The sequence below is a fragment of the Coptis chinensis genome, chromosome 2, assembly GCF_015680905.1.
Source record: "Coptis chinensis isolate HL-2020 chromosome 2, ASM1568090v1, whole genome shotgun sequence".
Classification (NCBI taxonomy): domain Eukaryota; kingdom Viridiplantae; phylum Streptophyta; class Magnoliopsida; order Ranunculales; family Ranunculaceae; genus Coptis; species Coptis chinensis.
The window spans coordinates 75,394,320-75,420,059 of NC_141457.1; the positions used below are offsets into that span (position 1 = coordinate 75,394,320).

The 25,740-nt window shown below is 40.5% G+C and overlaps 1 protein-coding gene and 1 pseudogene across 1 annotated transcript; both read left to right on the top strand.

The window, feature by feature from the left end:
• The first annotated feature begins 296 nt into the window (after positions 1–296).
• On the top strand, positions 297–1,428 carry LOC147517854 (zinc finger BED domain-containing protein DAYSLEEPER-like). Its single transcript, XM_086594706.1, has 3 exons — positions 297–1,002; positions 1,084–1,157; positions 1,249–1,428. Exons 1-3 carry the CDS (start codon positions 387–389, stop codon positions 1,252–1,254), a joined length of 696 nt encoding a protein of 231 aa, XP_086450832.1. The 5' UTR covers positions 297–386; the 3' UTR covers positions 1,255–1,428.
• Positions 1,429–18,467: 17,039 nt separating this feature from the next.
• On the top strand, positions 18,468–19,917 carry LOC147517855 (metacaspase-4-like; annotated as a pseudogene).
• The last annotated feature ends 5,823 nt before the right edge of the window (positions 19,918–25,740 follow it).

A 25,740-nucleotide genomic window follows, 5' to 3' on the forward strand; every position in this document is an offset into this window, starting at 1 on the left:
AACGATTATAAGGTGATAAACCTTCTTCCAAGATTAATAAGTAATTTGCATTTTAAATTACTTATTTTTATGTAAATAACTAATTGAGCCTTTAATTTATATACCTTGTAGGCAGCGCGCACCATCAAAAGAAGATTGGGTGATGGCAAAAGTTATTTGTGATATTTTGAAGAACTTCTGTGATACTTCAAATTTATTTTTCAGGTACAACATTTTTAGTATGTTCAACTTTTGCTAAATAGAAACATGGAGTAACTAACACTCATGTCTATTATGCATCTAAAGGTACTCAATATCCGACTGCAAATCAGTATTTTCCTGAGGTAGTTGATATCCATTTAAAGCTGATTGGGTGGTCGGAAAGTGACAATTCAATTGTAAGCACCATGGCTGAAAAGATGAAGACAAAGTTTGATAAGTACTGGTCTGTTTGCAATCTGGTTTTGGCTATTGCAGTTGTTTTAGATCCTCGTTTTAAGTTGAAGATAGTCGAGTACTACTTCAATTTGATCTATGGTTTTGATTCTTACACTCATTTTATGAGGATTCGAGATGGACTTTTTGATATTTACTCTTACTATGAGAGAACTTTTCCATCTAGTTCTTCCTTGAATGTCAATGTTGGTACTAGTTCTGGCAGCTCATCATATGATATTAGGAGTACTAGTCAGGAGAAGCTCAAGGCCTTTGATAGTTGGTACAACAATGGGGTTTCTATTGGACAAAATAGAAAATCAGATTTGGACTTGTACCTAGAAGAGCCAATCTTTCCAAGGGTGGAAAACTTTGACATTTTAGTTTGGTGGAAAGCGAATGCACCTAAATATCCCACACTGGCAAAGATGGCTCGTGACATTTTGATGATTCCAGTTTCAACTATGGCATCTGAATCAACTTTTAGCACAAGTGGCAGGGTGCTTGATCAATATCGGAGTTCTATGCTTCCTGAAACTGTGGAGGCTTTGATTTGTGGACAAGATTGGGTGCAGGCTGAAGAAATGGGTAATATATTGTTATCTAAAATACTCATTTCTTTTATATTACCGTAGATGTTACTGATTCATCCTTATTCTTATTCTTTAGATGTTGGCACTTGTTCTTCTAGTGGTGGAATCACCAATGAAACCAATCCAAATGCTCCTATTTCATCTAATCAGGTGAGAGTATTAGAAGTTATATGAAACTTTACTTTGATTCTATTCCTTTTTGGAGAGTATTCAAAGTAGTGATTCATTTAAAATTTTGCAGGTTTAACTCAAGGATGTTGGAGTATGCTGGATGCAATTTTTGAAGGTTATTGTTGTTGTTGCACTGTTTGGAGTTGAAGTCTATTTTAATGCATTTTCTAGCTTAGAATTTGTAGGAGGAAGTTTTTTGTTTGTTGTTTTGCTTGTTTTTTTTTCTCTCTTTCTTCAAGTTCGAAAGCTAAGTGATGGAATGGTATTTTGTGGACCAAGGATTCCTGTTCAGAAGTATTTAGAATCCACTTGATACTTTGTTGTTTATTGTGGGGAGGACCTATCCCAGTTGTTAGGTCCAGTTATTTTCTTATGGAATGTATGCAATTTCCGTTTAGCTTGTTTCCATTTTTCTTGTGCAAAATGAATGAATGAATATCAATTTTATATAGTTAAAAAAAATCATATTCCCATTTATTATTTTATTTTATGTCCTTAATATATAGTTGTGTTTTTCTGGATCTTCATGAAATGAATCAAGTGAGGGTTTTCGGGCTGGTCGGATTCAGGCCGGACTTGCACATTAGCCAATCGGGCTCGGCCAGTTTTGGACTCCCAAAAAATATTCTCTAGTTGGGCCGGGCCTGAACACATAACAGGCCGGACCTAGACTTATATAGGTCCGGCTCGAATCCGGCCCGTTGACAGCCCTAGTCTATATTGGTCACAAGTGATATATCTGTTTCGGCTCCAAGTGATTTTTCTATATTAGCTCCAAATTAGTGACCTATATATCGGACTCGAAATATTGACCCCAAGAGTTTGGTCGAGATGGGCTACAGGTTACTGCTTCATTTTGTCCTCAAGTGATCACCTCTAAATCGGTAATGAAAAATCAGCCCACGCTAGCTACTGGTCTACTGGACCTCAGGCCTTGGCTATGAAAAATTGATTTTTTGACTCCAACGACTACAAGTGATCAATTTCGATACCCAGTATCAAAATATTAAACTTATATTAGATTTCCATTATATCGGCTTTCCTTTAATAGATCCTTCTTCTCAAGCAACCTTAAATTTTGATTTCTAAATAGGAGTGTCCAAAGAAGGAAGTCCAGTATCGCTCATCTCCACCTTCAAGTATACATCGAATTTGAAATTCCTTTGTTTTTTGTGAACTCATCGATATTCACTTCTATAGCTCATCTCGTATATTCACACCCAATCTATTATTTAACCTTCTTTTTCTCTTAATATCCGCCATTTTAAGTATTCAACTGATTTCCGACATCCACCTCCCGAAACCGATGGACACTACCGAAAACGCGGTCTTGATGATCTTTCCAGTTAATCCAATATGTTCAAAGTTCATGTAACTCCACCAATCTCATAAAAAATTTCACCAGAAACATTAGTCCCTGTGAGAGAGTAATATTCACATCTAATGAATATCAGGCGCGCGTCCAGTATAAGCAGAAATATCCTACCGACTTCATGTCCTCGTCCTTCGAGCTCACTTCATAAGCAACTCGCCTCATGTAGGTGGTCCACTTTAGCTCGTACTACAAGCAACGACATCATCACCCGATCTAAGATGTTCGTCCTACTAGCTCGCTCCAGAAGGACGTAGATCGCACGGACGAACTCACGCAGAACGCTTCATCTCATGACATCATCCCTTATCCAGATGCAATCATTACCAAAGCCATACTTATACAATCCATTACCACAAATTACGAACAACTGTAACCACTCCCCATCATTACGAAATTCCTACCAACACCATCCATACACTCCTTCTCAATCTCATCCATACATCTATGCTTGTCAGTACACGTGTTGGTTGGATCCTCACGTTCAACAGCTATAAATACCATCTGTATGAACTACGCCAGACCTGATTCTACTCTCCCCTAGAAGTGAGAGATAGATACGTAGGCAGTTAGCTCAGAACGAACTCGGTCTTTCCAATCTATTATCCCCATCTCATCCACCCTAATCACATATTGTAAAACTCAAACTAAATAACACCTTTACATTTGCGCCGTCTGTGGTCTCGATTTCTTGAGAAACTTTCGCAACTTTCACAAATCACTCAATAAGAAAACTCCTCAAGCCCATGAAACATGGTAAGCCTTAAAGCTAAAATCCAAAGCTTAGCAAGTCAACTAGGTACAATGAACGAGCACATCACCCTGCTTAGGCAGAAGAATATTGCATTACAAGCACAAGTGGACGAGCAAAATCCACCTGGTGCCTTAGCAGAAGACGGTATCAACGAAGTTAATCAGCAGATTAACTAGCTGTCACAAAGAATCGATCAGAGTGCAGTCAAGAAGGACGTCACTCAGATCATTTAGAAGATGCTAAAGACGTACCGGGCGTCCCCTTTCAATGCTGAGGTACTCAGTAAACCTTCCCATCTGGATTTCATCCAACCACGCTTTGCAATGTACGATGGCAGCACATGTCCCGGTAAACACGTGGCTCACTACATTCAAAGCCTCGCACTCTATAGTGCCTAGGAGTTCGACCATCTCCACTGCCGTTTGTTTCCTGCCAGCCTGAAAGATGGCGCTCTCGATTTGTTCTTTTCACTCGAGCAAGACTCGATAAAGAACTTCGAGAATCTCACCGATCTATTAGCTAGCCCGTACGTACACAACAGGCGTAAAAAAGCAGACCTAGATTCACTTTTCCAGTTCTCATTAGGCAAAGATGAAACCATCCGTGCCTTCTTAGGTCGCTTCAAAACCGAACTGCTATGCATGGAAGCGGCCTCAAAGAGTCATTTGCCACATTGGCATTCACCAGTGCCTGCCGTGTACGCAACACAACGCTCTCTAGATCGCTCTTGAAAGAACGTCCAGAAACTTTATTTGAGCTGTATGCTCGAGTAGACAAGTATATCAAGTTGCAAGAAGGCCTGAAACGTGAATGCCTAATAGAAGAAAAACAAGTGGCAGCAATCTCTAAAGACGCCCAACCTTCAAAAAAACGACCCAGACAACAAGGACAAAAGTCTGGAAACAGAACTCCCAACAGCCGAGAGTTTGCTGTACTCACCCGATCTCCCAGTTACATACTCGAAAAGATCAAGAAAGCTGCCTATTATTGACCTGAAGTGCGGCAGCCAGAGGATCGACCAGGCAAGCCCTATTGTACCTTCCATAGAGCAAAATGTCATGATACCAACGAGTGCTGGGGGCTCAAACACTACCTCCAAGACCTCGTCGAGTTGGGTCATATCAAGCATTATACCAATATTGCCGATGGCGACCTACGCCATAAGCTCATGGCTCACAGAGAGCGTAGCAGATCTCCAGCTCTCCACAATGGTCAAGCTCGCTACCGTAGCAGAGGACGCCCCAACGACCATTCCCATCATGACCGTCATCAACACTCATCTGACAGAGATTACGATAGGACGATCAACATGATCACGTTCTAAGATGATTATGTTACATCCACTAAAGAAAAAAGGAGATACGTATGCGCTCTCTAGGAAGTCTACCAGTTCTCCTCCCAGGCAGCACCTGCCCCACGCAGTTCAGGTCGCAGTTCAGGCGACATAACTTTCACGGAGGCCGACCTCAACAAGGTTTGCCTCCCCCATAATGATGCCCTAGTTGTCCACGTCAAAATCAGCGACTAGACAGTCAAACGTGTCCTGGTAGACCCAGGTAGTTCATGTGATATCTTGTTCTATCAGACCATCAAAGAGATGCACCTACCCAGATCGATCTTCATAGATCCAATAGCCCCTCTCTATGGATTCAATGGCTCTCAAGCTGATCCAATTGGCGACATCATACTCCCCGTCTCCGTTAGATCTCAAGAAGTCAAGGTCAGCATCACCACGCGATTCAGCGTTTTGGACATCCACTTGTCCTACAATGCCATCCTAGGACGTCGCTGGATCCATCAAATGCAAGCAATACCATCAACACTCCATCAGGTACTCCGCTTTCCCGGCCCCAGAGGTATGATGGAGCTTTGCAGTAACCAGCTCGAGGCTTACCACTGCAATCAAATCTTCTCAGCGAACAAACCTGCTGGGGCTTCCATCCGAACCAAGAGCGAGCTCACCAGCACCACAATGGCCAAAGGCTTAATCGTTGAGGTCAAACCCAAAACGTCTAAGGAGAGCATTAGGGGCTTTGTCAAAATAGTCACTCCACCAGTCAGGACCCCAGAGGTTGCCCCAGCCCCTGTTACTCCACGGTCGGGGACCCCAGAGGTCGCACTCAGTTTGTCATGACCACGTGAGGTCGATCAGCCCCCGTCATTCATAACCACAGAGGTCACACCAACTCCTGTTGCCAAGACCTCCATTCCTCAGATCAACAAAGCATCACCCACGACTAGCTCCACTAAGGTCGCTTTAGATTCTAAAGCAACAATTCAAACTGAAGAAAAGGAGCGAGTGAACCTAGGGACTGAAGACGATCCCAAGTTTGTCTAAGTAGGGGCTAACCTTGACCCTACTATCAAGGCACAGCTTGTAAACTTTTTATCATTGAATAAAGACGTTTTCGCTTGGTCGTACATCGATGTACCTAGTATAGATCCTAATATTGCAAGTCATAATTTAAATGCTAGGCCAGTCCGTCAGCGACCTAGGAAGATATCCCTGAGATTTCAAAAAGCAATTAATGATGAGGTCGATAAACTCGGAAAAATAGGCTTCATCAAAAAGGTAGACTACTCAGAGTGGATCGCTAACATAGTAGCAGTCCCAAAAAAGAACGGTACAGTTCGCCTTTGCATAGACTTCACCAATCTCAACTAAGAAATACATAAGGATAGTTTCCCCTTGCTAAGAATCGATCGACTCGTGGACCAGACCTGCAGCCACGAGCTCCTGTCATTTATGGATGCATACAGTGGATACAACCAGATCCCACTAGCCAAAGAAGACCAAGAGAAAACTTCATTCATCACAGAGCAAGGGATCTACTGCTATAACGTCCTCCCGTCCGACCTCAAGAACGCTAGCGCGACTTACTAATGGATTGTCACTAACATGTTCCAGGACATGTTAGGGGACATTATGGAAGTCTATATAGATGACATGGTGGTCAAGAGCAAGAAAGCGGTTGATCATATCACTCACCTCGAGCAGGCGTTCTCCAGATTACGCCGAACTCAGATGAAGCTGAATCTCGAAAAATGCCTTTTTAGAGCATCCTCCGGGAAATTTCTTGGGTATCAGGTATCACAACGAGGAATTGAGGCCAATCCAGACCAGATCCGAGCGTTCTTGGAAATGCCCGATCCAAAGACAAAGAAGCAAATACATAAACTATCAAGAATGGTGGAAGCTCTCAACCAATTCATATCAAGGGCGTCAGACAAATGCCGACCTTTCCTGTAACTTCTCAAAAAAAGGGAACAATTCTCATGGAGCGACCAATGCTAGCAAGGGTTCTCTACTCTAAAAGATTACCTGACAACACCACCTGTCCTAGCAAAACCAACAGATGGTGAAACATTGGGGCTCTACCTCGCGGTCTCTGACTTTGCTATCAGTTCAGTTCTCTTCAAAGAGGACCAAGGATCAGAAAAGCCGATCTACTTCACAAGCAAGGTGCTAACACCAGCTAAAAAGAACTACTCTTACATTGAAAAAGCAATACTCGCATTGCTATACTCTACAAGGAAGTTTAGGCCTTATTTTCAAGCACATCCACTTAAAGTACTCACAAACCTCCCACTGAAGAAGATCCTTCTTAAAGACAACAAGACAACTCATATGGCTGTATGGGCAGAAGAACTCGATGAACATCACATCGAGTTCGTCCCGTACACTTCTCAGAAAGGACAGGTCGTTGCTGACTTTCTAGCAGACTTTCCTGTTGATAACCTGAATTAGGAGCTAGAAACAGATATCACATCCACCAAACAGCCAGACAAGTTAGCCTGGTCACTCTTTGTGGATGGTTCTAGCAATCCCGGAGAAAACGGGATCGGAGTCGTCCTAGTGTCACCAGATGGCACTATGGTTGAGAAAGCAGTTCGCATCGATTTCGCGACCTTTAACAATGAGGCAGAGTACGAAGCTCTAATTATGGGACTTAGAACAGCACTACAGCTCGGTGTCCAGGAGCTAAAAGTCTTTAGTGACTCGCAACTAGTTGTTCGCCAGATTGCTAAATAGTACACTACCCATAAAGGTAACCTTTCTAAATACCTTCAAGTTGTTTATCAGTTACTTCCTTCTTTCAAGAAAGCCACCATACACCATTTCTTGCGTGATGAGAATCGCCACGCAGACAGTTTAGCTTATCTTGCTACTCAAACACCGAATTGCTCCTCTAGACAATTACTCATCGAAGTAATTGACCAACTTGCTTACCAAGCTGAGCACATCCTAGAAATCAGCGGCCTATGCCAACTCTCTGACATTCAGATGAGTCAAACATAGATGTAGCCCATCATAGAGTACATCCAACATGGTACAACCCCAGAAGACCGTATCAAAGCCAAACAAGTTTAATATCAGGCACGTCGTTACTGCCTGGTCAACAACAAACTATTCAGAAAGTCTGCTGGCGGACCTCACTTGAGGTGCATAAGCCCAGAACAAGGTCAGCTGATTTTTGCAGAAATCCATGAGGACGAATGCGGGAACCATGCTAGAGGTCGCTCCTTGGCTCACAAAGCGATCTCCCAAAGGTACTTCTGGCCACGAATGCAGGTCGACGCCAAGAAGTACGTAATGAAATACCTCAAATGCCAAACATTTGGCCACAATATCATCCAGTCCGCTTGCAAATTGATCAATATTGCCAGCCCTTGGCCATTTCACATGTGGGGCTGGGATATCATGGGACTATTCTTCCTGTAGAAAAGCACCGGATTTTGATTCGTCCTTGCTGCCACTGATTACTTCACTAAGTGGGTGGAAGCGGTCCCCTTAGCTCATGTCAAAGAATCACACGTCAGAAACTTTATTTGGACACACATCATCACCATATTTGGTCTACCCAACACACTAGTGATGGACAATGGCTCCCAGTTCAAGAGAAAAACAATCAAAGAGTTTCTGGCAAAGTGAAAGATCGTTCATGTATTTTCCACTCCCCAGTATGCCTAAAGCAATGGCCAAGCCGAGGCCATCAACAAAGCGATTCTGGAAAATTTGAAGAAGAAGATTGAAAAGAACAAAAGCCAATGGCCGAATCAGTTGGAGAACATCCTATGGGCTCACTGAACTACAGCTCGCTCTAGCACATGAGAGTCACCATTTTCACTATGCTATAACACAGAGGCCATTATTCCTACTGAACTGACAGTCACAACGACTCGGTCCGAGATCGTCGAATCAGGACAGAACGACTCCATTCTCGCTAGAGAAGTCGACTTACTTGAAGAACGCCACGACCTAGCAGCCATCAGAGTGGTAGCTTATCATCAGACTCTAAAGAAGTCATACAATAAGCGAGTCAATCCTTGATCTTTTCAACCTGGCGACCTAGTTCTGAAAAAGACTCAAGAGGACTCTAAACTAGCACTAACATGGGAGGGCCCTTACATAGTAGAACGAGTCGTAGACAATGGAGCATACTGGATCAAGACCCAAAAGGGGAAAGCATTACCACTTCCTTGGAACACTTATTTGTTAAAGAAATTTTATCAATAAAAGTGTCATGTGTTAGAATCCATACTCTTATTTACTGCAAATCTATGTATACTTTATTTATGGATATCATTACAACCTGCTCCGTTCAAGTTCACCAACAGATGTGGAGCTCGCTCTAAAAAAGCCACCAGCGTATGCGAACTAAAAACACTCTCATGAGTTCAAACGTTCTCAAGTATGCTTCCTTAAGCTAACACGCTCACTTGAGCTTCCAGGCTCCTTATCCTCTACAGCTCTTACTAGTTGATGACCTACAACTCTAGGCTCAACTCAGTGAGAACGCTCTCTGCGAGCAACACGCATTCTTAAGCTAACACGCTCACTTAAGCTACCAGGCTCCTTAGCCTCTACAATTCTTACTAGTTGATGACCTACAACTCTAGGCTCAACTCAGCGAGAACGTTCTTCGCGAGCAATACGTTTTCTTAAGCTAACACGCTCACTCGAGCTCATAGGCTTCTTAGCCTATACAGTTCTTACTAGTTGATGACCTATAACTCTAGGATCAACTCAGGGAGAACGCTCTCCGCGAGCAACCCGCTTTCTTAAATTAACACGCTCACTTGAGCTCATAGGCTTCTTAGCCTTTACAGTTCTTACTAGTTGATGACCTACAACTCTAGGCTTAACTCAGCGAGAACGCTCTCCGCGAGCAACACGCTTTCGTAAGCTAACACGCTCACTCGAGCTCCCACGCTTCTTAGCCCCTACATTTCGTATTTGTTGTAGACTTACAACCTTAGGCTGCGACGACGAAATGACAAAACAATATGTACAAGCACTTAGACATAAGCAAAATAAGTGCATTCCATAACATCTACAATTTGAACTGCCTGAACAAACTCAGGAAACTAGCTCATAAATCCACCGATCTGCTGGGTCCCAGAAATCCAGATCGGTCTAGTTACAAGTTTTCGAAACTATCAAACTGCCACTTACGTGGAAACCAGTTCGTTCTGTATCTTTGTAACAATAAAGAAAGGCGAACATCCCAAGCAAGCCTAGGACACCAGTTCTATTGTTATGCAATCTCTTACAAAACTGAAAACAGACAAAGTAGTCAAAATGCTTCACAACTTACACCAAAGAAGAAGAAAATCCAACAACCATAGTCAAACACCAGGAGTAATGTGTTTATCATCAGTAAGCATAGCAGGAGCAGCACTGGTAGAAGGAGCGTTCCTCACATCTCTTGGTACGATAAGCACACTTGTACCCAGAGCCCCATGATCACACTCATCTTTCAGCTGCAAGTACGTCTCCTCCAGCATTGCATATTCTCCACACACTCGGTCATATACACCCTGCGCTCTTTGTGTAACAGCCTGACAATGCTTAGCGTACTCAATCACTACAGCCAGCTTCTCCTGCAAATCAATCAAGCTGACCAGCACTGACCTTTCATCTAAAGCATCCTGATGTTTTTTTATCACAGCCTTCAGTTTCTTCTTATCAATCTCCCATGCAGCCTGCATGCTCACCAGCTCTTCCTTGGCCTTGCTCACATCACTTTCGCTATTGTCAGCACGTTTGCTTCAACTTATCATACCCAGCAAGGAACTACAAATAGAACATCAATGTTATATTCGCCAACAAAACAATAAGAAACCAGACCAGATGAAGAGCTTACCAAACAACATGCCATGTCCATGGTCCCCAGAGTCGTCCTCAAATCTTCATCTCCAAGCTCTTCTTTATCACCATCCAACACAATCCCTTCCAGAAGACAGGTCGCTATGAGCGCCGAGTGGAAGCTACAGTCAGAACGTTTAACCATACGCTTCTTCCCCGTCCTCCCAATATAGAAGAACCCGCTTCCCAGGTCACCAACACGCATCTCAGAGCTCTCACCAGCAGCACTTTGTCCCTGACCCAGCATGCCACGGTCCTCCGTGTTTAGATCACCACCATCCCTACGACTAGGGGACCTAAACACTATACCTCCAATTTGCTCGCGCAAACCGGAAGTAAAGCAACCTTCAGCTTTGGACCGTTTGCTGCTCTTCGAGCTAGAAGCAACCGCTTTCCACTTACCACGATCACACCGGTGACGAGGCACAAATTCAATATCATCTATCACAAGGGGAGAGGCTTCCCTCGTCCCTCCATCATCATGCAAATCTCCACGTCGCCTGCCTATCGGGTATTCTAAAGACAACCTAACGTTCAACAAGTTAACAAGAATGAAAGAAAAAACAATGAAAGACACCTACCTGGAACGATCAAAGAGCTTGCACAAGAACCTTGGAGAAGCAGCTTAAAGAAAATGCAGAACCAACACCTATGAACTTCTCGCACAAGTTCGTTTTATGTTCCATTGTGTCCCTTCCTAAGACATGTCATAAATACATTGAAACGCCAAACGGCGCGCCACCTGGCGACTACCATTTTTGAATCTCCAACTGTTCATATTCCCACACGTGCCACACACGTGCTAAGGTCCTCTCTCAGCAGAACGCTTTGACATGGGAAATGTTTCATATGCACAAGACGTTCCCCTGACCTCCCAAGTTATATGGCCTTAACACCTAGCACTATTTGGACCTACAACACTAGGACCGATTAAAAAGCAGGACGCTCAATCAAGAACACAGGCTACTTAGCCTCACCCACTCTTACCAGGGGTGCCTACACAGCTAGGCAAGTACAACAAAAGCAACAAAATCACATTCAAAGCATCAAGGTACTGAGCAAAAAGAAGAAACATGCATTTCATAAAGCCAAAAGCACGAACTGCCTGAACTAACTTAGACACCAGTTCGTCGACTAACCGAACTATTGAGACATCCTAGAAAACTCAACTCAATTAGCTAGCATTCGTCACACCACAAACTTCCCAGAACAATCCAAGAAGCCAGTTCGTTCAAAGTACAACAAGGAAAACCTACTAATTAAGGCGAACTTCCCAGGTTATCCTAGGAAACCAGCTCTATTGTTCTAAGCCAATGGCCATACTAAAGTAGTTACTTACACAAGAATTTCTAAACAACATGTTCAAAACCTTCACTTAGGAGCGGATCCAACACTTGAGAGGAGACAGGTTCAATGGAGATCGCCGCAGCCGAGTTAGCAATGGTCTTTCCCAGTTCGCCCCCGACCCGAGGCAGATGAGTAGAGGCAGCAACAGTAGAGGACGACACTACTTCGAGAGCATTACTAGCATCTTCGAGCGAGTCGTTCCCTCGACCACCCAAAGCCCCACGTTCATGCTCCTCTTGGAGCTCTTCGTATTTTTTCTCCAAATCCTCTAGATCAAGGCGCATGTCATCATATGCCTCCTTAGCTTGCAGCGTGACCCCTTTGCACTTCTCAGCGAAGTTGTTCGCCGTGGTCAGCTTCCTCTTCAGGTCGTCCACCTCATTGATAGTCACTGTCTTCTCCAGAATCACCGAAGTCGGTTGTGCTTTCAAAGCATTCAATTCCTTCTTCTCAGACTGCTAGACTTCTCGAATAGTCGACAGCTCGTCCTTCAAGGACTCAACCTCAGACTTTTCCATCTTAGCAATCTGAGCCGTTGTTTTCGACTTTTGATACCCAGCAATAAGCTGCACTAGTGTGATCACAACATAGCATCATTACACACTTTAGCACAACAATATGAAGCAAAGCAAAGGAAAACCAACCACAATAAGATAGGCACTTACCAAGCAGTATGCCTTATCCATTTCCCTCAGGTTCTTTTCCAACTCCTTCGAATCTAAATCTTTCCTGTCACCATCCAGTGCCATCCCCTCTAGTAAATAGGCCGCTACAGGTGCGTACTTGTAACTACAATCCAACCTCTTAACAAGCTATTTCTTACCAGTACACTCATCTACATACACCAAGTTGCGCTCTAGGTTATCCCTCCCACTACCAGAGTGACCTTTGCTAGTCTCCCTAGCAGCAGCCTTTCCCTTCACCTTACTAGAAGTGTCCCCAGCAGCCTTGGTCGATACGACCTCAGTGTTCCCATGGCCCAAGACACTAAAATCAACCTCAGCTCTCAACCTCGAGCTACGAGTTTCCTTTCCACCAGTTCGCCCTCCACCACCAGCTCCTGAGCTACCCCCAAGTATGATATCAGCCGCTCTCACGACCTTGGCAGTCCTCGAGTCAGGATCGTCACCCTTCCTTTTCAACAAGCGGCTCCGCTCATGCGGAACAAAGGAGATGGCTTCCAGATCATAGGGTGTGCTCTTATCCCCCCCTCCACCTCCAGTTCCAGAGGCCCCAACACCACCCGCAAGTCGCCCATGCCCTGGCCGGTTCCTTCGACCATCCTCCCTGGTTTTAATGCCGCTGTTCTCCCTCTCCATGTTGGAGTCAACAAATAGTTCACGATCAACTTGGCCCCGACCCCTTTGCTTCTGCTTCCTTCTTTTCACCTTGATCTGGCGACCTCCCCTTTCAATGAAGTAGTTCGCTACCTCGGGCAATATCTCCTATTTCTCAGCTTGAGTTAGCTTAGCAAACCTCTCTATCACCCCACGATTAGTTCGCCTTTTAACCGCGACCTCTGCAAAAACAAAACAGACACATATCATATACCAAATCAACACTCAAGACATCAACACAAAATACCAACACCCACCAGAAAAATTGCAAACCCTAGTGTGCACACCGAACCCCCTGGCATAATAATTCCCAGCTATCAACAACGGCCTCCTCTCCCAAGGCTCATTACACACACCGTCCAACATGCTAAACTTTCTCGTCTGTGTTTGCAAGCTAAAATTATTAGTCGGGGATCGCTTCATAGAGAAGTGCTCAGTAATGTCCGCAACCCCAATGTGATATTCACCACTCCCGTTCAGCAGATCAAACACCCTGAGAAACCTCTAGGTATTGCCAACGAACTGGCAGGGCGCTTTCCCACAAAAGTTCAGAAACTCACAAACCAGCTTTGAGAGCGATATCTTCATCCCCGGCCTCAGTTGCCCCTCGCGGATAACTACCTCGTAGTTCACTGGGATGAATGTCTCACTAAAAACTTCTGCGTCGTCTCCCAGTTCTTAGATCTCCAGGTCGCTCACTTTTATACCATAAATTTTCCTCAGATCGCCAAAAGCTTTTGCAGCTCGTCTATCTACTATTTTAGGTGGTAAACCACTAGAGGTTGATGCTGCCTCACTGCTAGAGCTACTTTTTACAGCAACAACAATATCAGGTCTAACTTCCTCCCTCTCACTTTCAAACCCAACCGATTCTTCTCTCTCCTCCTCAACATCATCACAACCCAGAGAAACCTCGCGAATCTCATCAGATCGCGTGTCGTCAGAATTAGACATCTTCCTCTCACAACTCACTACTACCACAACAATAAACAAAACGAATTACCTAACAACTCAACAGAAGCAATAACAAAACAGAGAGATGTAAGAGCAACAATGGCAGAAAACTAACCTGAGAGCTCTAGACGTAGTGTTTTCTGGAAATGAAGCAAGATATGGCTCTTCAGATTTCCAGGATTAGTTTTATATGACTGACCCTTTAGTTCCCGATGCACATCATGATTACACCCTAAACCCTAGCCCACACGTCTACTAAAGACCTGTCTTTTCAAAATCCCGAAAAAAGCGGCGGCACATTTTCCTCCTCAATTGCTCAGATTCTCCCCCGTGTCAATCACGCGGCTCTGCTTCTGATCCAAAGATTCGTTTATACAACACGTAGCGATCTCCGTAAGCGGTGGATATTTCTGTTCACAAACGGTCACCTCCTCACATATGCTAGACACACGCCATCGTTCTTTCTCAGCAGATCACTTCTCCGTACAAAGTGACCTATTGAGATTGGGCTGTGTGAGGGAGTAATATTCACATCTAATGAATATCAGGTGCGCGTCCAGCATAAGCAAAAATATCCTACCGACCTCATGTCCTCGTCCTTCGAGCTCGCTTCATAAGCAACTCGCCTCATGTAAGTGGTCCACTTCAACTCGTTCTACAAGAAATGACATCATCACCTGATCTAAGATGTTCGTCCTACTAGCTCGCTCCAGAAGGACGCAGGTCGCACAGGTGAACTCACGCAGAACGCTTCATCTCATGACATCATCCCTTATCCAGATGCAATCATTACCAAAGCCATACTTACACAATCCATTACCGCAAATTACGAACCATTGTAATCACTCCCCATTATTACGAAATTCCTACCAACACCATCCATACACTCCTTCTCAATCTCAACCATACATCTATGCTTGTCAATACACGTGTTGGTTGGTTCCTCACGTTCAGCAGCTATAAATATCATCTATATGAACTACGCTAGACCTGATTCTATTGTCCCCCCAGAAGTGAGAGATAGATACGTAGGTAGTTCGCTCAGAATGAACTCGGTATTTCCAATCTATTATCCCCATCTCCTCCACCTTAATCACATATTGTAAAGCCCAAACTAAATAACACCTTTACAGTCCCAACCAAAAAAAAAACAATCTCTGTACATCGGCTATTAATGCCAAATACCCAAATCCAAAGAAATTTCATTATTTCTCCATAATCCATCTTCTAATGATTCTTAAACCCAAGAACAGAAAACCCTGCCGAAATGAATTGTATGAGTAATCAAATTATAGAAATCAATCTGGGGTTATGTTAAAGAAAACATAATTTAAGGAGGAGTCCAGAAAACTTAGCTCGACAGTTCGATCTTTTGGTTGTCCAAAACTTTCTTGAATTGTCCAAAACTGCGGGAGCTCGGTATCGAAATTGTTGTTAGTGTTTGATTCGGGATGACTCTGGTATCGGTAATTGGTCACCTCTTGTATCGATATTAAAATTGGATCTTGAATGTTTTCTCTTTTCTTGATATCGGTTGTGATTTTTGTCTTCAAATTCGAGTAAAGTTGAGTTGATATGGTGGAAACGTTTTAATGTTTGGATGACTGTGTATCGGCAGTGGGGTATCAAAGTTGGGTTGTTGTTGTGTGGTTCGACATTGAGTTTGATTTTGGTCTCGGTTTCGAAATGGGTTAAATTTGGCTTGGTATCGATATCGGTATCGGTATCGAATCTAAAGTGTCAGGTATCAGTATCGAAGTTGTTGTTGTTGTATACTGAATTTAGTATCGAATTTTGTTTGGTTTGGTATCGAAGTTGAAGTTGATTGAAGTTGGGTATCGGTATCGATTATTTGGTTATGAGTATTTGGTTGTGGGTATCGGTATCTAACTTTTGTTGAATTTGGTTTGGTATCTCTAAATTTGGTTTGGTGTCAAAGTCAAAGTTAAGACCACATTGATGAGTTTGTTCGAAGATGTCTACTAGGTATCGAAGTTGGGTTGTGGACTGCGTTCTATTGAGTTGGGTTGGTTGGTCTCGGTATCAAATTTTTCTGGTCTCGGTATCGATTTTTTTTTCCTCTCTTCTGGTCTTGGTATCGAATTTGGTTTGTGGGTATTTGGTTATGGGTATCAGTACCGAAGTTGAAGTGTTGGGTATTAGAATCGAAGTTGAAATGTTGGGGTTTTTAATGAAATCGTGTCGAAGTTGAAAAACGTTGCCGAAGTCTGTAAATCTTAATTGAACTCCTTTCTTCCTTCTTTTAAATCCAGACAAGGTGAACCACAATTATCACACAGATTGTATAATTCCATCTTCACCAACTGTCACTATATCTAATGATGTTTCCTGAAAACGCCCCCAAGTGCTTAATCAATATCTATATCGAAAATGAGGGAGGAAAAAATTGAAAGTTCTGTTCCTGAATCAGAGAGAAATGAATTGAATTTCTATATGTTCTATTATCTGAAACTTAATTAAAGTAATCAGAGAAGCAATTTATCTTTCCGAAAATAGAAAAAACAAGACATGAAGAATGTGGTCAAGAAACTTATCTCGACAGTTCGGTTGTTTTGAAAGTTGAGCACATTTTCATCACCTCTTCTACTGTTTTCATTATTTGACCTCCATGTCTGAAGGTTTTTCATTAAGCTTTAATGGTAGAAAATGAGAAAAAAACTCAATTGACAAATCAATCTCATCTTGATCCAAGTCGCTCAAACAAGAAATCTTGAATTTGTTTCTCGAAGAACGGACGGCGCCAATGTGAGATACAAGAAGAGAAATGATAATCAACCAAGCTTCTTCTTTATTCATTAATGGTGAAAATGATGTTACAATGTTTTTTTCTCTCTCTTTGTTACAATTCATAAATAGCAGAGCTTCTCCCTCTTGAGTATTGTGTCGGATGCTTAAAGTGGAATGAATTGAGTGATTGTGATCTGTCCTTTTCTCACTTGTTCCTTTCCTCTTTTTATTGCTGCTCCCATATGTGCTCATTCCAATAATTTGGTGACATGTGTTTTTTCTTTCCTCACTCTTTTGTACCTATAATAATCATTGAAATAAGGGTAAATATTGGTATTGTACGATATTTGGCCACAACCACAAGAGATATGATACATTTTTAGTTTTTTACAAATAAAAAAAAACTATTTCAAAACTTGGTAATGTATGGAATCAAAAATCAATTTGAACATTTTGATACATTCATTCAACAATACATATATTTAGCCCAAAATTGCTTCTTGTTAAATTAACTAAAACCATAGTTCAAGATTTCAGAATTTTTAGAATTCTGAAAATTTGAAAAACCGAAATTGACAATATTTCAACCTATGTTATAATTTTGATTTCGACAAATTTCGGAATCATTAATATTTATTTCGATCCTATATTTTTTTTAAAAACCGAAATATCGAGTGGAATCCCGACATTCCGTTCGGAATCATAAATATTAACCAAAACACATAACTTGAAAATTCCAAATTGTAAACTTGTTGTAGTCATTACCAAGTACAACTCAAGTACTCAACGTTTGGTTTGTAACTATGTAACCTAAATGATTAACTATAAAGATATGAATGGACAATCAAAATGTCTTAAAAAATAATAAATAAATTTAGAGATTGTTTTTGGAAAAATTAGATCGGATCGGATTTTGAAAACACATCAGATTCGATTTTTTTTTTTTTTTTTTTGGAAAATTTGGACATCGGAATTTCAGGTATTGAAACTCATATATCATTACCAAATTCGACAAAATTTCAGATCGGAAATGGAATCGAAACAAAATGGCACCCACCTGAGGTTCAAAATGTGATATCGATATCATACCCGACAAAATTAAAGAAACTCGTATTGTGATTATTGTCAAATCTTTTTATTTATTTATTTATTTATTTTTGAGTGATCTTGGACACACCCATAGAAAACACTCCCGTACCCCATAATTATCTTAAATTTTTGCCATACCCAATAACTGACTCAATCCAATAATGTACCCAAATTAATTTGGGATATTTCCAAATAGGGGCAAAAGGATTTAAAACAATAATAATAACAACACGCCTTTCGTTTTTTGGACCCGTTTTTTTTTTTTTTTTTGAAAGTTTCTTACGTAATACTAACAAATGAGTAATACTAAATAGAAATGTGATTGGAGAATGGTTTGCGGTCATTGACTTCATGTAACGTCTCTCCTCTTTAACACCACCACGAGATATTTCTAGAGTACACCAATTTCATATCACAACACAAATCTGGTGATGTCGATCACATCACATTACAAAACAGTCTAGACCAGCTAATATCGTCTTAGTCGTCTTATTGAGTATTTTTTTTCTTGGTCAAAGATATGTCTTATTATCAACAGAAGTATCCTTGAGCTTTCCTTCATTTCATAAGTAAGTTAATGCATTCTCCAAATCATTGAGCCAATAAGCTACTTCTGAAAGATTAAGACTAAAACTGCCGAGTGGTGAGACATGATCAAATGGGCAAGAAGGCAATTCTTGTTGAATGCAATTACCCAGCAACACAGGCAGAACTCAATGGTTGCGTCAATGATGTCAAGAATATGTATCACTGCCTAATCCAACAATATGGATTTAAGCAAGAAGACATGTTTGTGATGATTGACACGGATAGTTCTTACCCTCAACCAACTGGAATAAACATTCTAACTGCACTCCATCTTCTGTCAATCAACATAACTTGGTGACTACCTCTTCTTCCACTTCAGGGGTCATGAAACACGTCTACCAGCCAACCCTGACTCTAATGACAACATTGGATATGACGAGTGCATTGTTCCCTATGACATGAATCTCATCACTAGTAATAACCATTTCCTTTTTCTTTTCCTGGTCAACAACCATCAATAGACACTAATAAACAGTTTATGGCAATTGCATGAATCATTGACACTATCGAGTATCAACAATCACAAATAATCTATCAAATTACATGATAGACGTACATATAAGAAACTTTCAGAAATTATGAAAATGCAAGTTTCTTGGTTAATGTAATATACATTATTGACTCAGTTTACGTATATTTTTTTACTGGTTTCTGCTGTTTTTCACCAACTAATTCAATTTGTGACAATGGTTTCTACCAATTTGTGGCATGTGGCACTTACAAAGGAGTAACATCATGTCCAACATAACCAAACTAAGTGTACACACTAATTGAAGATTTGGAGGTTGCTTGCTAAAATGTACATTCAGGATCATAACACTTAATACTTTCTCTTGATCATCTCTCTGCAGATGATGACTTCAGGGAGTTTGTTGATATACTTCCACACGGCTGTCGCATAACAATTGTATCTGATTCCTGCCACAGTGGTGGATTAATTGACGATGCAAAAGAGCAAATTGGTGAAAGCACCAAGCGTGAAGAACATGATGTAAGACTCAGAGACTTCCTGCGGATGAAAGTTAGTAATTCATTTGAGAAACGCAGAATACACCTCCCTTTAGAAAAACTCATACGCCGACGACATCACAATGTTGCCAAGGAAGCAGAGGTACAAGATGACACGGGAGACCGCCGAATTATTAAGCGCTCCTTGTCTCTCTTAAAACTGATAGAAATACTGAAACAGAAGACAGGTAAGGATGACATAACTGTAAAAAATCTAAAGCTTGCATTGTTTGACATATTTGGATAGGATACCAGTCCTAAGAAACTTTCACAAAAAAAACAGGTACAAAAAACGAAAGACATGTTATTGTTATTATTGTTTTAAATTCTTTTGCCCCTATTTGGAAATACCCCAAATTAATTTGGGTACGTTATTGGATTGAGTCAGTTATTGGGTATGGCAAAAAATTAAGATAATTATGGAGTAGGGAGTATTTATATGGGTGTGTCCAAAATCACCCTTATTTTTCGCTTGAAATCAAGTTCTTTTTTTGTGGTCTACGCATATACGTCAGCGTATACGTGGTGGAGACAGTTTGGTGACTTTGGTCAACACCTACTCTCCAAAGTCCAAATACAACAACATTATAAACACTAGCAAGATGCACGTGCTATGCACGCGATGTTAAACAAAACTTGCCGAAAAATGTAAACATACACGTGCTATTATAATCTTACACCTTATGCTCAAGAATCCATTTGAACATAATAAAGTATTTATACACGTGCTATGCACGCGATGTTAAACAAAACTTGCTGAAAAGTGTAAACATAATTTGGGTGAGCACACTCTTTATTATGATGTATCCGATATAAGACGAAGGAGGAGAGAGGATCTCAGATCCACCCCAATTCAAAAAAACCGAAAAACTCTAACTTCAGGGGAAAAAAATCTAAAGAAAGAAAAAAGTACACCAGGGCTTTGACGCATACAATGACATAACGTGGTACCTCAGGGCTAGAACAGAGACTACCTCTGCATTAGCGACCATGTCCCAAAATGCTTGAATAGCCATGTCGAAAAACAAAGATCGTACTAACTACCAAAGACTTCTCTACTATGAAAAGTTCCAGTCTTCTCAAACACAACGCATTTCACCGGAGCCAGAGTGTTGAAATCCAATGAATCATCTTTCTATGCATTTAGTCAATAGAATGTGTTTAGAATCAAAGACAAAATAGAAGATATAAAAAGTTACATATAACAGTTTTGAATGTTTATTAACGGATATTAGATACTGAGTTTCTTGCTTTGTGTGCTTTTTCAAGAGCATTTCTACCCTTGATGAGAATGCCTTGGGAAGCACCTATTCATGTGGAAATCATGACGAAATTTGTTGGGGTAAAATTTGAACCCAAGGTGCACATGGGTAGGCAACTACCGATCTTGAAATACCAAACTGCAGTGGCGGTTCAAATCCATCAATAGCTTTAGAGTAAACACCGCCTTCCCAAAAAAATGAGCCAGTCCAACCATGTCATGAGTCTTTTGCCACAACAACCTGCTTGAAAAATGGAGGCAACTACAAACATTGAACCAAATTTACATATGAAAATAGTACACAAATGAACTAATTATCTGCTAATTTCATTTTTTTTTTATTGGCAATGCAAGCCCTGTTTTAAATGAGATCGGTTTAGCATATGAGTTGCTAATTTGTAATTCATAATTCATATTGATTAAAATGAAAGTTGACCACCAATAATGCAAAGCAAATTGATTACTCAAATACAAACAATAACTTATGGACAAACTACATAACTATCTTTCGGACTTTGTTCGGAGTTTGTCATACCCCAGGAGTGCTATGCAGTTTGGAATTTTATGATTCAATCAACCCATCAATCATAAACTTAACTACAATGAAATGATGCCATAATGATATCCTATTATCATGGTGCCTTAACAACATCTACCGGTCGCGGACCCACCCGAGAGATTGAGACATTCCACGGTGTATAAAGAGATTTCTTGTCATAGTGAAGGTCTCTACATTCAAGAAAGGTCAAAAAGCAGAACCAACCAAGAGCATATCAAGAAAAATTTCATGCTAAACACGACCAAGTGACATGGGGATATCCCGAAGGTTACATGTGTTTCAAATAGTCAACAACTCAAAGATCACTTCATGTCTAAGTGCAAAAGAGATAGACCAGAGGTTACAACATAAATATTGTTTAAACCCGATAATTAACAACCGGTGTCTCCAAACCGGTATTACAATATAAGCACTTGGCAAAAAAAAAAAATTTAAAAACAGCCCAACACATACAATGTCCTTAGAATCGTGACATAGCCCCGGGACAAATACAATGTCTTCAAATGTTTTTACTAACCTCAAGGTACCCTAGTGAAATAGCCCGGGACATACAATGTCCTTAGAATCGTGAGTTCTTCCCCGCTTTTGACATTGCTTGGTCATGATTAAAAAGACAACTGTTAGTATTTGCAATGATAGCTTTTAAATTTGATGAAAAATAAAGCATATAGGATCATACCAAAATTAAAAGACAATTTGCAATTGCCGCGATAATGACTTTTAGGTGGCTTCTTATCGGGTGCGATTGGCTTAAGGACTTGTTCCATGTATAATGTTGAGTAAATTCTATATAGAGATATTGGTTCGCGATCGCGTCAATACAATTAATTGGGAGAAACCGAAGTTAATATGGGGGGCAGGAATGTTTTTCATCGGCTAGAAGTTCCGGAAGCTCTTGATGTTCATTGAAAAGAGCAAATGGTGCATATTCTCAACCTAGATTTGTAGAGCAGATACACCGGGTACAATCTATTAAGAGGGAAGTTCAAGATTCTTGGAAGAGATTCTTGTAGATAGAGCCATTGTGTAGGTTGAAACTTGAAGATTTCGGCTGATTATGTCATTCATAAGAGTTGGCTTCTAAATAAACATGATTAAATCTCTTGTACACATTAGAAATATTTTACTCATTTCTGTGTAGCACACACCTCTAGGTTGGTGTAAGAGTCATACTTTATCAACAGCAGGGGTTATATGGGACAACCCATATATATATAATTATATATTGTGACCAGAAACTTCATTGTGTAGATAAACAACTCATCCGGCATCATGGGTTGGGTATATAGCATATGTATGAGTCATGTGTAGATTAGCCGGTGCAAACCCTTTTGGAAACCTTACATATACAAGTAATAATACTAAGGTCCACATCTTTGTAGATAGCCATGACCTCTATCTTTGTAGATTAGCAAGTTAGTTTTTTTGACAGTGAGCAAGGGTGCTAATGGTTTGTGAGGAGGCCAAAACTGAGCGCAACTTCTGCCTAACCAACTAACGGTTGCAATTATACTCTTTTTTTTATCAGAAAAATGTGTGGGCAAGCCTGTTTTTAAAGAGATTAGTAACTCAATAGTGTGTAGCGGGGTTAGAACCCCAAACCGTTGATATCATCACCCAAAGGTTTTACCAACTAAGCTAGAAGGCAATTATACTCTTTCAAACCCCGTGGATTTAAAAACACATTTAAAAGTCACCACAAACATAGTTTACGTAGATAAAGAGTGTATCCGTGATTAAAGAGCAAGAACACAAATCACAACGAATATTCAAGCTTGTGGTGTCCCCATGGGATCTAAGGGAACACACGCCTTCAAGTCACCCCATAGCAAATTTGCTCCCTAGAGTCATCCCGGGTTCAAGGAAACATGATCATAAATCCCACACGTAACATTTGAAAACCTTCCACCACAATGACGTTATGAGAGGCTTCCTCAAACTGCTACATTCTGAATTACACAATTTCATCTGGATTTTATAATGTGTGGATTTAGGTGGAGAGGTTACTAACTTACTATGCAGAAGCACAACCATCTGATTCCGAATTTTGTAAACCAGTTAAAACTAATGGTCTTTAAGTTAACAAAGTGAAAATAAACAGTCCATAATCGTCACCATGTAAATCAGCCCATTTTGAAACTCTATGAAAGAAAGTGAACAAGCTGGTAAAGACTGAACCCTAGTTATTAAAGCCGCTAATTTATTAAAGCTAGGGATCCCGGACCCTAGTTCAATGCACAAAGTGTGTCAAAGACAATTTTGACATAAGAGAATGTCTTCTCAAATATCTTGGATGTGACCAACAAAAGCATGAGGTCTTTGAGAGGATTTGAATGTTATGAATATCGGTTAGAGGAGATTCTAGTCTTATACCTCCATGAAGATTCCATCCACACCGACAAAGAATCGATGTTCTTGCAATGCATGGTATTAACTCTCTCGAGGCCTCCACTTGCAACACCTCCACCATCGAAATGGTTGAGAGAAAAATACATTTTCAGCATAATATTTTTCCTAAAGGAAAGTTGTAGTGAAATTTATCTAGAAAATTAAAGGCTATCCTATCCTACGATACAGAGATACAGAGAAAAAAAGACTCGTAAGTAGAAATTAGCACCGGACAAGATATACTTTACAATCAACTCTTGAGAAAACTTAAAACTCCATTCCCTTCTCAAAGATCTTGTTGCAGAGAAAGAAGCGGTGTAGGATTTTGTTTATAATTCCTTTCAAAAGCCTTGGGCACCACCTTCAAATATAAAGGAAGCTCTTTCTAAATAGATCGTTATTCCTCCACCTTGGGGAAAAGCTACATGGACAGTGGAATACCAACAAATGGTCAAAGGAATTCGGTGGAGGGAGTCAAAGAACTTTTGTTATTGGACACCGCTTGTTCGAGCTTTACAGGTCTAATTTTTCATGTGTTTTACCGTAATTGGGATTCACTTGTATGAGGTACAACATTTGTAAAGGAGTCTTGAATTTGCAAACTTAGGTAGCTCCACCATAATGAGATTCTATGAATTTGAACTTTAGTGATAAAACAGATATATTATTATATTATATACGATTATATAGACGAGGTTCATCTTCCATGTCCGAAATAATTATCAAAAGAAATATATAGGTAAGATATGTATACAGGTAGGGAATGGTAATCATGTACATAAATGTATCCTTCAAGTAAGAGATTTAAATTATACAAACCTTTCTCCCAAAGAAGGTTGTTGCAATGCATGTGTAATATCTCGCTACCGCAATGAAGCACGATGTCTTAGATGTGCAAGCAACAGGAAGAAACTGTGGCTATCTAGAATCTTGACATAAAAGTTGAACGCCAAAGCAGCCAAGTTGAATATGCATCCAAGATTATGACTCATGTTAGAGTTCCAAGGGAATCTAAAGGCCAGGCCTAAGAACTCTAAAATGTCAAAAGTCCACAACGTATATCCGTCACATTATTATTATCTCAAATATGATCTATGGACATATACCAATACATGCCAACACTGAGGCCCCTAGTATGGTTTGATTTGTGGTAAAGTATTTGCAAGACCTTCCTGTAGGAGTTGATAAGTTCATTTTATGTCTCTTTGTAATTGATTAGATTATTACTGAAAATAAAAATATGCACAATCGGGCAACGAACTTTACACAGAAACTGGATTTGGGGTACAAACTTCTTTTTTTTTTGGAGCAATTTTGGGGAACCAACTTGCCATTTAGTTGCAACGTTGAGTTCTGTTTGTGATTTTGTGGGATCCATTATTTTCATAGAAAAATAATTAAGAAGATAGACAAAATAATAATTACTTAAGCTGTTAAGCACTAAGCATTTCACATCCAACAGAACTCAGATTAGCACGAAGGAGCAAAAAAATTAGAGATAAATACTCATGAAAAATATTGAAATTGGTGCAACAAACCAAAAATGACATGTAAAAGTATTTTGCTTACTATAGGACAATTCGCTTCCCTCATCCACTCCAAGTTACGTGGATCAACAATTAAGTCATCTGCAGTAAAGATGAACCAATCAAAGATAACAATGATCAGTGAAGATAATATTACCGGACTTCTTGTACGCCCAGCCCAGACAAAAACATGCTATTAGGAGAATATATAAATGTATCTACCAGTCAATAAATTTTTTTGAGAACACATACTATATATGGTAACACATAATTCACAAGGATTCATAGGGTGGCTTTCATTATTGGGTGGATTTTCTTAAGAGAACTTATATTTTCTTATGCAATGAAAAACGCGGCTAGGCAAGCCTAGGGGCTAAGCCTATAGCACAGGCCCAGATCTAGGCTGGCTTCAGTATGTGATTATGCTATTATGAATTACTTCAGGAGATCTCTTACTTTAGCTATAAATTATAGGAACTGA

What these genes read in the sequence shown, in the direction of transcription:
- LOC147517854 (XM_086594706.1), top strand. Translation starts at nt 387, where the DNA reads ATGGCTGAAAAGATGAAGACAAAGTTTGATAAGTACTGGTCTGTTTGC. An exon ending in GGTGCAGGCTGAAGAAATGG is followed by an intron (nt 1,003 to 1,083) that starts GTAATATATTGT and finishes CTTATTCTTTAG; the next exon opens with ATGTTGGCACTTGTTCTTCT.